Source organism: Esox lucius, chromosome 6 (assembly GCF_011004845.1).
Source record: "Esox lucius isolate fEsoLuc1 chromosome 6, fEsoLuc1.pri, whole genome shotgun sequence".
NCBI lineage: Eukaryota > Metazoa > Chordata > Actinopteri > Esociformes > Esocidae > Esox > Esox lucius.
Window position 1 is genome coordinate 6,334,784 of NC_047574.1, and position 13,007 is coordinate 6,347,790.

General features: G+C 43.2%; 1 protein-coding gene across 1 annotated transcript; it reads left to right on the forward strand.

The window, feature by feature from the left end:
- The first annotated feature begins 109 nt into the window (after positions 1-109).
- On the forward strand, positions 110-7,014 carry tex36 (testis expressed 36). The gene is made up of 5 exons (XM_029120504.2): positions 110-250; positions 342-464; positions 623-700; positions 889-1,107; positions 6,898-7,014. The coding sequence occupies exons 1-5, from the start codon at positions 185-187 to the stop codon at positions 7,012-7,014; spliced, it is 603 nt and encodes a 200-aa protein (XP_028976337.2). The 5' UTR covers positions 110-184.
- Positions 7,015-13,007: the final 5,993 nt, after the last annotated feature.

The following is a 13,007-nucleotide window of genomic DNA, read 5'->3' on the forward strand; positions in this document are numbered from 1 at the left end:
TTAATATATAATGGTAGTCAATAATTATATTTCTGGAATATGTCTCATGTCTCCATGGTAACATCAAATTCTAAACAAAGCCACTTTATTTTAGTCGATAGTGTGCTAGGTTGTTACAATAGGCTGTATTTTAAATACTTTATAACTGTTAACTACGATTTTGGGGACACGAAAGAGATTGACCATGATTAACCAAAGGAAATATGAAAAGCGTCACACCTACAATTCTATGAAGAACGAAGGTATCTGGGTAAGGTGTCTGCTTAATTCAAAACATTTCTATTTATAGGCGAAATATTCTCATCACAAATGTGCCGCTGCAAATTTTAATTTATTTCTAGTACTCTCACCTAGGACTACCACAAATCATAAAAACTAACACGGTAAATAAGAAAACAAGCACTGGACGCGATTTAACGTTTTGTACAGAGACGTGTCCTATGATCTTCAAAAACACAGAGCAGGTAAGTCGTAGGCTTTTGTCCAGCTTAAAAATAAAATATCCTAAAAAACATTTAGTAACTCTAGTTGTTTTCTCTTTGGGGTTTAAGGCTGGGTTTTTTAAAAGCACTTATAAAATAAAATTGATTGATTGAAAGCGATTGTTCCTTTTTTCCACTAGAAAACAGGAAACAGACAATATCCCTATTCAGCCCATGACAATCGTGATACTATACACAGCGTGGAGACGTTTGATGCTGTAGGTATCTATATTAACAAAATAATAACAGATTAATGAATGTCATCTGTCGTGAATGATTGTTTAATTGACTCACCTAGCATGCTAACTGTAAATGCACAGACTGTAAGGCTACTCTAGATAAGAGCGTCTGGTTCAAACTACAATGTAATTGTAAATTATTTATTGTTTGATAAACAACCTGACAGGGTTTGGGGCGTAAAAAGTATTACAGTGACGGAAGAACGAACTACTCCCGCTTCTTCCTGTGGTCCCCTAGTAGAGCGGACGAGGACCTAGCTGGGCGCTTGTCGTCCTATCGGACAGATTACCTGGCCATCCAGGTGTTACACACAGACACCTGGAACCACCGCCGCTTTCCCAGAAACCACCTGGAGAAAGCCAGCGCTGCACCGACTGTTGCCCAGGTAATCTTTCCATTTTCGTTTGCCATTATCCCCGCTATCTGACGCCATGCTGAAAGCTAGCATTTGTGAGGTAAATACACACAGCATACCCACAGAACCAACCACAGTCATAAGATCTTACCCGCAACATTACAGGTGGAGAGGAACCTCAGTTTTGGGAGAAACGACTCTCTTCCTGAACAAACAACTCTTGCGGTTAACAACCAGCCCTTACCTGCCCAGCGGTCAATGCCAGGGGTTCTGCCACTGTGTTAGCTTGGGAGAAAAGGTTTTGTATTCGTCAATAAAGGCTGGAGTTGGTGGTGGCTCTAGAAACAGCCCGTGTCATACAGCTTTTTACCCTTCTGTCCCTGCCTTTAAAGATCCTGATTGTAAGTAAGGACAGACTTCATCAGAAATGACACCGCCCCCTATTGATATTTCAGATTGAACAGCGAGAGAGGACAGACTGAACAAGGGATGAATCTTATTTTTAACATCGTTCCATTGCACCCCATCAATTGAGCTGCGGTGGCAGTGCAAAATGAGAGGCTAACATTGATTCTGTAATCAATATGTTACTTGAGAAGCGCTCTGCCATTAATTCACCAGATCTTGACACATTAAGCTCCTGGTGGAACCTGGATGGCTGGCTGTGTGCTGCAGGCAATGTTTCATCCACAGGCTTCATTAATAAATTGTAGTAGAAATCAATTATAAAACATGCTAAGTAAAAGCTGAAGAAGAAAAACAAACTCACTCTCTCTGGCTGTTTTCCCACCAGCAGATCCAATCAATATAGGTATATGTAAGTTTTTTCTTATAAATGTTTGCTTGTATGAGTCTATTCTGAGGCAGTACTCTGCTTCATGACATTCATTGAGTTTGCCAACCTTACCCAAACAATACCCTAACCTTTATGCCTAATTGAAACATACCCATAGTGTCTAACCCAGTTCCTAACCCATAATGGCAAAACCTAAAAGTAACCCCAATTTTATAACTATGACCCTTAAGCTGAAATTTCCCCCCCCCGGGTTTTGCTACCTTTGCAGAGACCCTTTCAGTCACAAATGGACCTGGATCTCACACGCACTCATACACAGGCTCCCATTACACAAGCCCCGGGTAGAAGACATGAGCTCAGTCTCACTGATGTACTGTAGCCATTGGTGGCTGTTGCCACATTACCAAAAGGCTCTTCGTGCCACTGGCCTAGGGTGGGCTTGTGTGTGTGTGTGTGTGGTTGTATGGGTATATGTGTGTTTTCCTTGGTAGTTACGCATCACACCAGGCAGGGGCCCACATGGGAGAATCTCAGGGAGAGCAGGACTGGGTCAGAAACTCCTCCAGCACATTCATGTAAAACAGCCACACCCCATCGGAAACCCAATTATCCTCCTGGGGAGAACGCTGACGGACACATTTTCTCATCTCAGCCTAATTAGTCCTGTGTTACATGACACTGGTAAGATAATACCAGGCATGTTTATGCTTTCCCACATGTCTACTGTGCAAATGTTCCTTGTGTATTTCATCCACATGGTTGGTTGATGCACATTGTTGGCTGAGGGGTTATTTAAGAACTCTGATCCAAAGGTCTGTTCACATGCATCAGAGTATACCAGAGTGGTGATTTCATTTGTTTTGTTAGGGCAAATCAAGTCTTTATTGTGTTTTAACCATCAGAATACTTTTTTAAACCTTATGTGCAAAAGTTTAACGTTTCCTGCATTAAGGGAATGTTCTTCAGCAACTAGGTGATCAAATGAAGATCCACCGTCTGTTGAAAATATTGATGTATCTAAGGTGCCATTGTCATTTCAGTGTCATCTCCCTTGGCTCAATAAGAAGGCAGACCAGCAAGGCAGAAATGAAGTGGCCTCCTTTTATTTCCTTTGCGTGCATGATTGAATACAAAGGAACAGTCAGAGATAAAAGCAAATTACATGTTATTAGGATCCCATGGTTGTGTTCCAATGTGTAATTCTTCTGGAGCAATCACATATCTTCTAGGGTGGTGATCTGTTGCTATGGGCTAGAACGGGTGGATTAGGTCCCTTTCCTGTTGCTGTCATCCCACTCCTGGCCTGATGGTTCAGACATCTTGAAGATATACCTGGCCTTTATGGCTGTATGCACTTTTAAATCTCCACCTGGCACCACCAGAAGAGGACAGGCCACTCCTCTGAGCCTAGTTCCTCTCTAGGTTTCTTCATGCCTTATAGGGAGTTTTTCATAGCCTTCAGACTGGGGATTTTTCAAGCATTTTGTGATAATAGTAGAGGTACCAAAATCATAAAATACATTTGATTGATGGACTTTTGACAGGGACAGTACAGGACTTTCTGTGGCTGTCCTATACACATCTGTTTGATGCACGCACGCACACACACACACACACACACACACACACACACACACACACACACACAGTAAATGACCTAATTTGAACAGCAGAGGGCAGTCAAGCTGCATAGAATTAATCAGGCCAAAGACTTAAACAAGAATTAAGCAATAAAGGCTATATCCTGTACTATATCATCAAGCCTGATATAGACAGAATGTTGTCTCCAATAGTTCATATGTAAGATAAAACCCCATTATAGTTGCGCTAGTTTGCTATCTGCACTAAAATGTTATCTTCATAAGGAGACAATTTGTTTTTCACACTTTAATTTCCATGACAGACTTAAATGTTGTTTCATGTCTCTTTCAAGCCAACCACCCTGGGCATTGTAACTGCCATGGTTCTACCAGCTGAGCCATATACGACCACAAGTATTGTCTCATAAATTAGTTTCATTTTGGTAACTACTGTGAAATGGCATACTTCACTTCTTTTTAAGTAGATTTGGGTAGATTTGGGCTATAATATGTTGCTTACCACAATCAACACCCACTTAAGTGATATTTTTTTGATATTCAACTCTTGCCATCAGCAGATTGAAATTAAAATATTATTTAGGGGCTGAGGTTAGGGTACAGACATACTGAAGATCCCAGTTAGGGCCTGAGGTTAGGGGACAGACATACTGAAGATCCCAGTTAGGGCCTGAAGTTAGGGTACAGAAATACTGAAGATCCCAGTTAGGGCCTGAGGTTAGGGTACAGACATACTGAAGATCCCAGTTAGGGCCTGAGGTTAGGGTACAGACATACTGAAGATCCCAGTTAGGGACTGAGGTTAGGGTACAGACATACTGAAAATCCCAGTTAGGGCTTGAGTCCCCCTCTGATTTAACCAGATTCTTGTGATCTGTACTGATACTGCGAATTAAATCTTAATAATAGTCAGCATGAAGAAACCCTGTTAAACACCACCGCTAGCCATGTCCTGGTGAGAAACCCTGTTAAACACCACCGCTAGCCATGTCCTGGTGAGAAACCCTGTTAAAACCACCGCTAGCCATGTCCTGGTGAGAAACCCTGTTAAACACCACCGCTAGCCATGTCCTGGTGAGAAACCCTGTTAAACACCACCGCTAGCCATGTCCTGGTGAGAAACCCTGTTAAACACCACTGCTAGCCATGTCCTGGTGAGAAACCCTGTTAAACACCACTGCTAGCCATGTCCTGGTGAGAAACCCTGTTAAAACCACCGCTAGCCATGTCAAGTCAAGTATATCATTTCCCACAGGTAGTTGCAATGCAATTTGCATTCAGAATGTGTTTGTGTAATGTACGGAGCATGTACACAGCCCTCTGTGGCTTGTCCTTGTACGTATCCATGTTTATGATTTATTCTGTAGCTAGTAGCAACCCTTTAGTGACTAGCTCGTTACTATGATGGCTCATGAATTTTTAAAGCCAAGTTGTCAAAAGAAACGGGGAAATTAAGATGTAGCCCACAAAAACAAGTCTGTTCTGTGCAGTGACAATTGGTTGACGAAGGATTTGACGCTCTTGATGGGATCTTAAAATAAAATTAGTGCTCACAGCATAATTTTTTATTTACCATTTGAAAGTGGAGTGAAAGGAAAATAAAATGTTCTCAGTTGTATCAATGCAAAAAATGGTGCTCTCTTCAAGAGCATCTGGTTGTCTCAATGACTAAAATGTAAATGTAGTCAATAATTTAAACAAAATCGTCTCGTCCTGCAGTAGAACTGAATGCTGCCTGACGCAGCTTTGATGATTTTGATGGGATCTGAACCATTTATTTAGTGGTTTTGAGATTATATTATGTTTACCAAAGGATCATATTTGCCTGTGTCTGAATGGCAGGTTCTGAAGACTGAATGAGTCGAAGTTGCGCTCCAAATGACACCATCAACTAATCCCTATGCCTGCCGCAAACAGCGCTACATATGGTACGCTGTTTCTGGATCAGCCATTTGTCCCTGGTGATCACTAGGGAATTCATATTCCTGAAAGGAAAATGATTTAGAGTTAAAGGTTGTTTTGACAGCGAATAACTGTTGGCTTGTTTACTTGTGTCAGGTGTTCTCTCTGTTCCTTGTTATTCTTCTGTGTCTCTCCCTTTTCCAACTCTCACTCTCCCATTTTCTGTCCCTTTCCACGTTTTCTCTTTATCGCTCTGTCTGTTGTAGCTCCACTCTCTCTCCCTCGCTGTTCAGTTGAATTGACATAGCCAGGGTTGGTTCCTCCCTCTGCTTCTTTCCAGTGCTGCCTGATCTATAGTACAAGTTGGGATTAGAAGAGAGGAACATTGACATGTTCTTTCACTGCTGACTGATGCTCAATTTTAAGTTCCAATCAATATATTTTTTTCTTCAAATGTTTTGTAAAGTGTTTCTTCTTGAGAATCTGTAGTGCTGCTTGTAGGTGTGTGTTTATATGTGTGTGTGTACACTTATAAACACAAATCCCACCACTTAATGGAAATCTGAATTGCTTTTGAGAAGTGAATGTGTTGGAGGTGAGTTTTGTGTGAAGCAATGGTATCCAAACGTATCCGACAAGTACAGGTATTCACTAATCACAAGACTGAACACAACTGTGGACTCTGCTGATACAGGAAGAGGCAGACAGATGCTCCTGACATTGACGCTGTAACCATTCTCAGATTTGACTCTGACCTTTGACCTCCGAGAGGAGGGGAGACCAAACGCTGGGCTGCTGGTGTCGTCAGACAGGTCAGGGGAAGGGGTGTGAGGAGGCTGGTTTAGGGCTGTTCCAGGCGTGGTCACACCGAACAGACCTAGCGACAGGAGGGAGCAGCCATTTTGTGCCTGCCTAGGCCAGTGACAGTTGGTAACAATCAGAGTAAAAGCTTTTTATAGTTGAATGTGCTGATTTCACGCCGTGTTGTATGTGACACATTTAACATGTTATTCTGTGATATTCAACCGAACGGAATGTATTGGATGAGGAGGGCAGACCAAAGGGGATCGTCGTAGATTCGTATTGGATGAGGAGGACTGATCAATGGGGATCATCGTAGATTCGTATAGGAGGGGGAGGACTGACCAACGGGGATCGTTGTAGATTCGTATTGGATGAGGACTGACCAATGGGGATCGTCTTAGATTCGTCTGTAGCACCTTAACAACCATGGACCAGCAGAGAGGATTACCACAACACTGACAAATATGGTTATATGTCAACTAACTGTCTCATAAAGAAATCCAACGTTCAGAAGGAGCCGCCGATCTCTAACTGGTAACCACATATATATATATACTTTATGATACAGACTCCTCGGGAAAAGCATGCGGTGAACCTGCCTATATGGTCAGTATGAAGATGGAATGCACCACTTCAGAGCAGATCAGCATGAGTAATGACAGTAAGCTTTTATCTAAATCAACACAAAAACATTTTTCACGTACATTTCTCCCGTTGCAGGTGGATACCCGAGCAACACCGTTACACCCTCAACCTCAAGGGCCACTGGCAGCCCCTCACTGGAGCACACTGGGGTTTTTACTGACTACAGGGCCCACTGCAAAATGGGCCCTTTGATTCATCGGTGCTCCGCTACATGTTTTCTGGTTCCAACAGGGAAGAAAGTGTCTTTGTTTTTATGTCTGAGCGAGAGAAGGGCCTCCAAGAGACGATCACAAGGCCACCGCTGTTGTACCTACTCACCATATGGCAGGTTTAGGTTTAATTAATCACCTTTTTCATGAGAACATCTTTGTTATGACTCCTACATACTGTACATATGTTTCACTGCTAGCCTCCAATCTAACCAAAGAGTTCTTAGTCTTTACATCCACACCTTATACACACACGTGCGCACACAAACAAACAACTAACCCACACGCACAAAACACACGCGTGCATGCGCGCACACGTCGCAGTCAGATCTGCTGTGTTTTATATAGATCCCAAGACACACACCTGCTTCTTAATCTAAAAGCCCATCGGCTTACAACATCAGTGACTTTAGGCAAGCAGTGCCTCACGGGCCACGTTGTCTTTCTGTCATTCTACTTTTATCCTTCCACTCTCTCTGCATTTTACTTTTCTACTTCAGTCCTGCTCCATCCATCCCATCTACCCAAATCTCCTCCCCTCTCTCCTCCCCCTCTCCCCCTCTCTTCTCCTTTCGCTAGGTTTCCACTTCTCTTTTTATTCTCTTTGCGTGTCACTGTCTTCCCACTCCTCGTTCTCATCCTATGAACCTAATTAAGGGTTCGACTCAATCAAACAGACAGAATATTTGACAAAACCCAGAGAGCCTTTGTATTTATTTACCCAAAAGCCTAATTCAGTGAGTTGTTAATAATTTAAATGGATTTTCTACTGGTCCTCCATTCACCCTATTTAGAGTCTAAATGCACAACAATTAAGAGTTCGACTGCAGCTACTAGTTAGTATGTGTCCCAGTCCCTGCTCCGAAAAATGCAATTTTATGTTTAGGAATGATTAAGATTGCTGAGTTAGTGTGTGTGTGCGCATTTGCGTTTGTCATTCTCACAGTAAAGCCTGGTGGGTCATAATCATGTTCCTTTGTTCAAACCACTGGTCTGAAATGGCTGCAGTCCTTTCTCATAGCCTAACCTGAAAAAGAAATGTCAGGAAATGGATCCAACAAACATCGAAACCCGTTTCTTTAAATATCTTCACCACTGGAGTCCGCAGTGGGATGATCCTGTTTCCTGTGACACGTGGACCTGCATTTATGGATGTATTGTGTTGCAGAGGCAAGTGACCGTCACCACCTTGATGATAAAGAACGAAGGCATCACAAGGGGCTACTTCTTTCTCCACACTGCTTGAGCCAATTACAGCGTTACTATGAAGAGAATACACTGAAACAGCCAGGCAGTCTGGAACCGAAGGGGGCAAACGATGTCCTGCAGAAGATCTGATCCCATACACACACACACAGTATATGCATAGAGTGCCTTTGGAATGTATTCGGGCCTCTTCACCTTTAGCGATCTTGCAAACTTCTTCCATCTCAGAGTGATGGAATCCACTGCGCTCCTGGGCCCAAAAGTGAATACCTACGTACATGAGATATTTATGTTTAAAATGTTTACTCAACTGGCACATACTTCTAAAAACGGGTTTTCTATTTGTCTTTAGAGGGTATAGTGTGTAGATTAATGACAAGAGTCTGAATACTTCACGAAGGTACCATACCACCACCCCCCCCTCCCAAAACACATGCTGTAGTACCTAGCATACTGTAGTTGTTTTGTAACCCAATGGCCCAGAAAACCTATTTGAGAACAGACCTCAGAGTTACTCCTGAAAAACACTCATTATTCCTAAATGTCAGTTTAGCAATCTGTTTTATAAATCAGTGTCACAGATATTGCATTATGTTACCGCATCCCCATTTTAGATAAAACAGTGTATCAATGAAAAATAAGAAACATTGCTTATGAATGAAGATCTTGATAATCATTATTACACGGTTTGGATGATGTGCTGCATCCTCTTATGTGCACGCGTGTCTGCTCAGGCGCACATCTTTGTGTATGGGTATGTGCACGGCGCCGCCTCCACAAGATAATTCGTACGGTATTTTGAGCTGAACTCTCCTCCTCTTCAGAATTTTTGCATTACATTTAGGAATGTTGAATATTGGAATCTAGCTGGAGGCTTCTGGAAGCTGACAGAGTTTAGAATGTTGGCACGCTGCCATTTAGGTCAACTTCACTACTTGATGCTGCTGAAGTCTTTCCCATCCCCTGAGTTTAGTCAGAAGAAACACTGGGAGGGAACTTGGTTAACGATGTCCATATCTGTATTCCACCTATCCACAACCCTAACCCTAACCCCTTTACTGGCTGTGAACAGCAGAAAGGTGTACTGTAATGCTAAGTCTGTTTTCTGAAAAGGAAATAAGTTTATCAAGAAAGAATCCAGAAGTTTGTACACAGGATCTGTGCAAAGCCCAGCTCACACACACCAGGTAGGAGAATTCACCTGAAGCGGAAGGAGTTCTGCAGGAGCAGTCTAGATACAGAGATAACATTCTGAACGTACAGGATCAAGAGTGGGGTTGTGTCTGAAGGAACATTGTGGAAACAGAATATTTTCTGAAGTTGGAATGATTTCTGAATGTACGGCCTGGAAACTGATGCTGTTGAGTGAAGGCAGTGGGCAGAAAGGGGAAGCTGTATGAAATCCAAGCTGACAAAGCCTTCTCAGACCCCTGATAGTTTAGAGTGGAGGTCCGATTCCGGTGCCAGTTGTTATATTGTTATGTTTGGCTGGTCTTTGTTATTGATTGTGAATTACTGTGGGAGAAACGCTAGCCAAACTGCAGGGGAACATGTCATTACGTCAGACAAATACAGACACACACATTCAGACCTTCAGCACACACAGGCAGCTCCACATGGAGGAGTAGCCCCAGATATAATGTTCACACTGACTCACAGATAAAAAAACCTGAGTCCGGGTCAAGATTCTTTTGGGTGTGGGTGACATTCTTTGCAGAGATGTTCACAAGTCATATTTTGGAAGTTCAAGTCGAGTCTCAAGTCTTTTGCCAAGAGTCCAAGTCAAGTCTCAAGTCTATCTTGCCATCTGATCTGTCCCCAACACTGTATTGTTAAATCTTGTGAATTCAAAGCATGCCCTGTAGCTACCATCCATACAGTACACTATCAAAATCAGTTGTAGGATAACTCTATGGGGTATACTGCAATCACATCATATGGATACAACTGTAAAGATACAATTTACCTGTTCCCAGCATTAGCACAACACTTTACGATGGTTAGCTTGTTACCTGTGACGATACATGCTAAATGTAACGTCTTTTTCACATTAGCGAGTGACTGACCTATCTGGGTGCGTTTTGAGGTGCCTGATTAAGTTCGACGTTGTTGATCCGGCATCATTTATGTTGGTGCCACACACCTTGCATGTAGCTGTTCGCTTACCGCCATTGTTTACGAAGTTATTGAAACCAAAACTAATGACAGAAGGACTTGGTGTCGCCATCCCCAATGAATATTTGGATATGTGAGTGTGAGCACATAGGCTGGGTTCCGCGTTACGTTGCACAGTATGGCAAAAGGCAGGGGACATGCAGCTCGTCATACGCTTCCCCAACGTATATGCGCCAATAGAATAAAATAGAAATACATGAATGAATTCAGATTTAAAAAGCACTAATTGCATGACAACAGGTTGTTGATGAGTCTCAAAGCTCGAGTCTAAAGTCTTGTGGGTCGAGTCGCAAGTCAAGTCTGAAGTCAGCTGTTTGTGCGACTTAAGTGCGATTCGTGTCTCAGACTCGAGTCCCCATCTCTGCATTTTTTAGCCTTAAAGTGTTAATAAGGTTTATCTGATTCACTGAAAGATTGGCACCACAGAACTGCGGTTTAAGGAAGGATGGTCCCTGTGTCACAGCTGGCTGCAGTCAGTGATGCCAGTTCGGTCACTAGATTCAACAGGTTTTCTGACCCCTCCTGATCAGCGCATGACGTGGGATAAAATTAGTACAGGAACTGACAAATCGCACATTAGACTATGTTCATCAAAATGTATGAGTTAATAAGGCTTGTTCCATTAAAGTAGCCTATCCCAGACGATCATTTTCCCTTAAATAGGAACCGGAACGCTGTTTGCCTAAAATTAGACGTACCGGAACGGCGTTCCAGCCCAAGTCAAGCACTGCTCCTGATATTTTTGTTGGTTAAATACACATTTTATAAGGCTGCCCCAGTAAATGTTGGTTCCCTGTTGGTGAGTGTCTCCCTGCATCTGCTTGTGTGTGCACCTGTTTCAGTGACCCTGCCCTCACCTCTCCATTCAGGCTTCTCACCCACTGCTAAACACAGGGAGCAGAAATTGCCGATAGATAGCTTTGTTAAAGAGCTAACAGCAGTGAGCGGTGGGCTTTTATTTTGCATATGTTTTTCCAATCACAGATAATGATTTTAAAATGTTTACCTCAACCACAATGTTTTATTTTGAATACCTAAACCGAACTGTATTAACGACATTTAACTAATCTGGCGATGTTTACATTCACTTCACCCAAACTAGACTTCCATCTTCCAATTTGATGGGCATTGTAAGTTCTGTGAGATTTTTTTGGACGTGTGTACTTCAGCAACCTGTTGTTTTTTTTTGTGTGTTTTTTTTAATTGGTCGTATTAACAGAATGCTGTACATGACAACCAAACAGCTAGAACATTTGTCTTGGTTCCTCCTCCGCAATGCAAAATGCCTAAACATTTGAATAAGTGTGTGTGTGTGTGTGTGTTGTCTCAAACTCTGATTTAGGAAGAATCCCTTTCCTTCCTTTTCCTTGTGCTCTGTCGCATATTTTTAATGGGCCTCACAACTCCCTGCATTATTCACCGGTTGGCACACACACACACACACACACACAAGCACACTAACACACATCTAGTACACAGTTGGCCGGAAACATGAAGCCCATGAATAAAGCAGCATGGTGACGGGCCAGCCCTGGGCCAGAGTACGAGGCCTGCCCAGCAAGAGGCCTGGCCGCACGCGCCTGACAACAGGAAACACTGTGTTAGCTCTAATTTCATCTGTTTGTCCTTGAAGAGACAACGCCGTGTCTTTTCTGTTGGAGGCGTGGGAGAGAAACACTGCGGCATTGAGCGGCCTCCGCGAACGTGGGGTTTGTTAACTACGCTGGTTTTGTCCTGGCTTGAGCACATGGATGAATCGCCTGTAACATTCAATCTCACAGCAGATGGGAGAGCGGGGTGGGTGGGTGTGAGGGAGGGTGGGTGTGAGGGTGGGTGGGTGGGTGTGTGGTAGGACAGGCAGGCAGGGCCCATGGCATTCTGACTCCCAGCCAAACCCCCGGAAGCTTGTTTCAGTCAGATTATTGCTGCTTATTACTGCTTGTCAGGTCAGCAGTGCGGGTCTCTCTCCTTATCTCTCTCTCGTTTTCTCCCCGTCTGTCTGTCCGTTCCTCGTTCTCTGTCTTCCTGTCGACTCCGCTCTCTTTCTGTCAGTGTCTCCCTCTCACTGGCTCGTGTCTCTCGTAGAACCTGTCAAATCTATTTTGAAAGTTGCTGTCTCCATGACTTTGTACAAAAATGTGACTCTCCAAGTCTCTCTCTCCCTCTCACTGTCAGTTAATGCTGTCAAGTATTCCCTGCATGGCACCCTATATACAGTCCATTTGGGGCACATCAGTGTCCTGCACTTTCATAATGAATTAGTAGATCTCGAACATCTGGGTTTTGACCACGCTGACCTAAAGAAGTTAGTATATTTGGAACCTCTGGGTTCTGAATATGATGACCTAAAGAGGTTAGTATATCTGGAACCTCTGGGTTCTGACTAGGCTGACCTAAAGAAGTTAATATATCTGGAACCTCTGGGTTCTGACTAGGCTGAACTAAAGAAGTTAATATATCTGGAACCTCTGGGTTCTGGCTAGACTGACCTACTCTGGGTTCTGACTAGGCTGACCTAAAGAAGTTAATATATCTGGAACCTCTGGGTTCTGACTAGGCTGACCTACTCTGGGTTCTGACTAGGCTGACCTAAAG

Bases quoted from the DNA above. Each gene is read 5' to 3' on its own strand.
- tex36 (XM_029120504.2), top strand. From the start codon at position 185: ATGATTAACCAAAGGAAATATGAAAAGCGTCACACCTACAATTCTATG. The intron at 465-622 runs GTAAGTCGTAGG...TTTTTCCACTAG, and splicing joins TCTTCAAAAACACAGAGCAG to AAAACAGGAAACAGACAATA. The intron at 1,108-6,897 runs GTAATCTTTCCA...CTCCCGTTGCAG, and splicing joins CTGCACCGACTGTTGCCCAG to GTGGATACCCGAGCAACACC.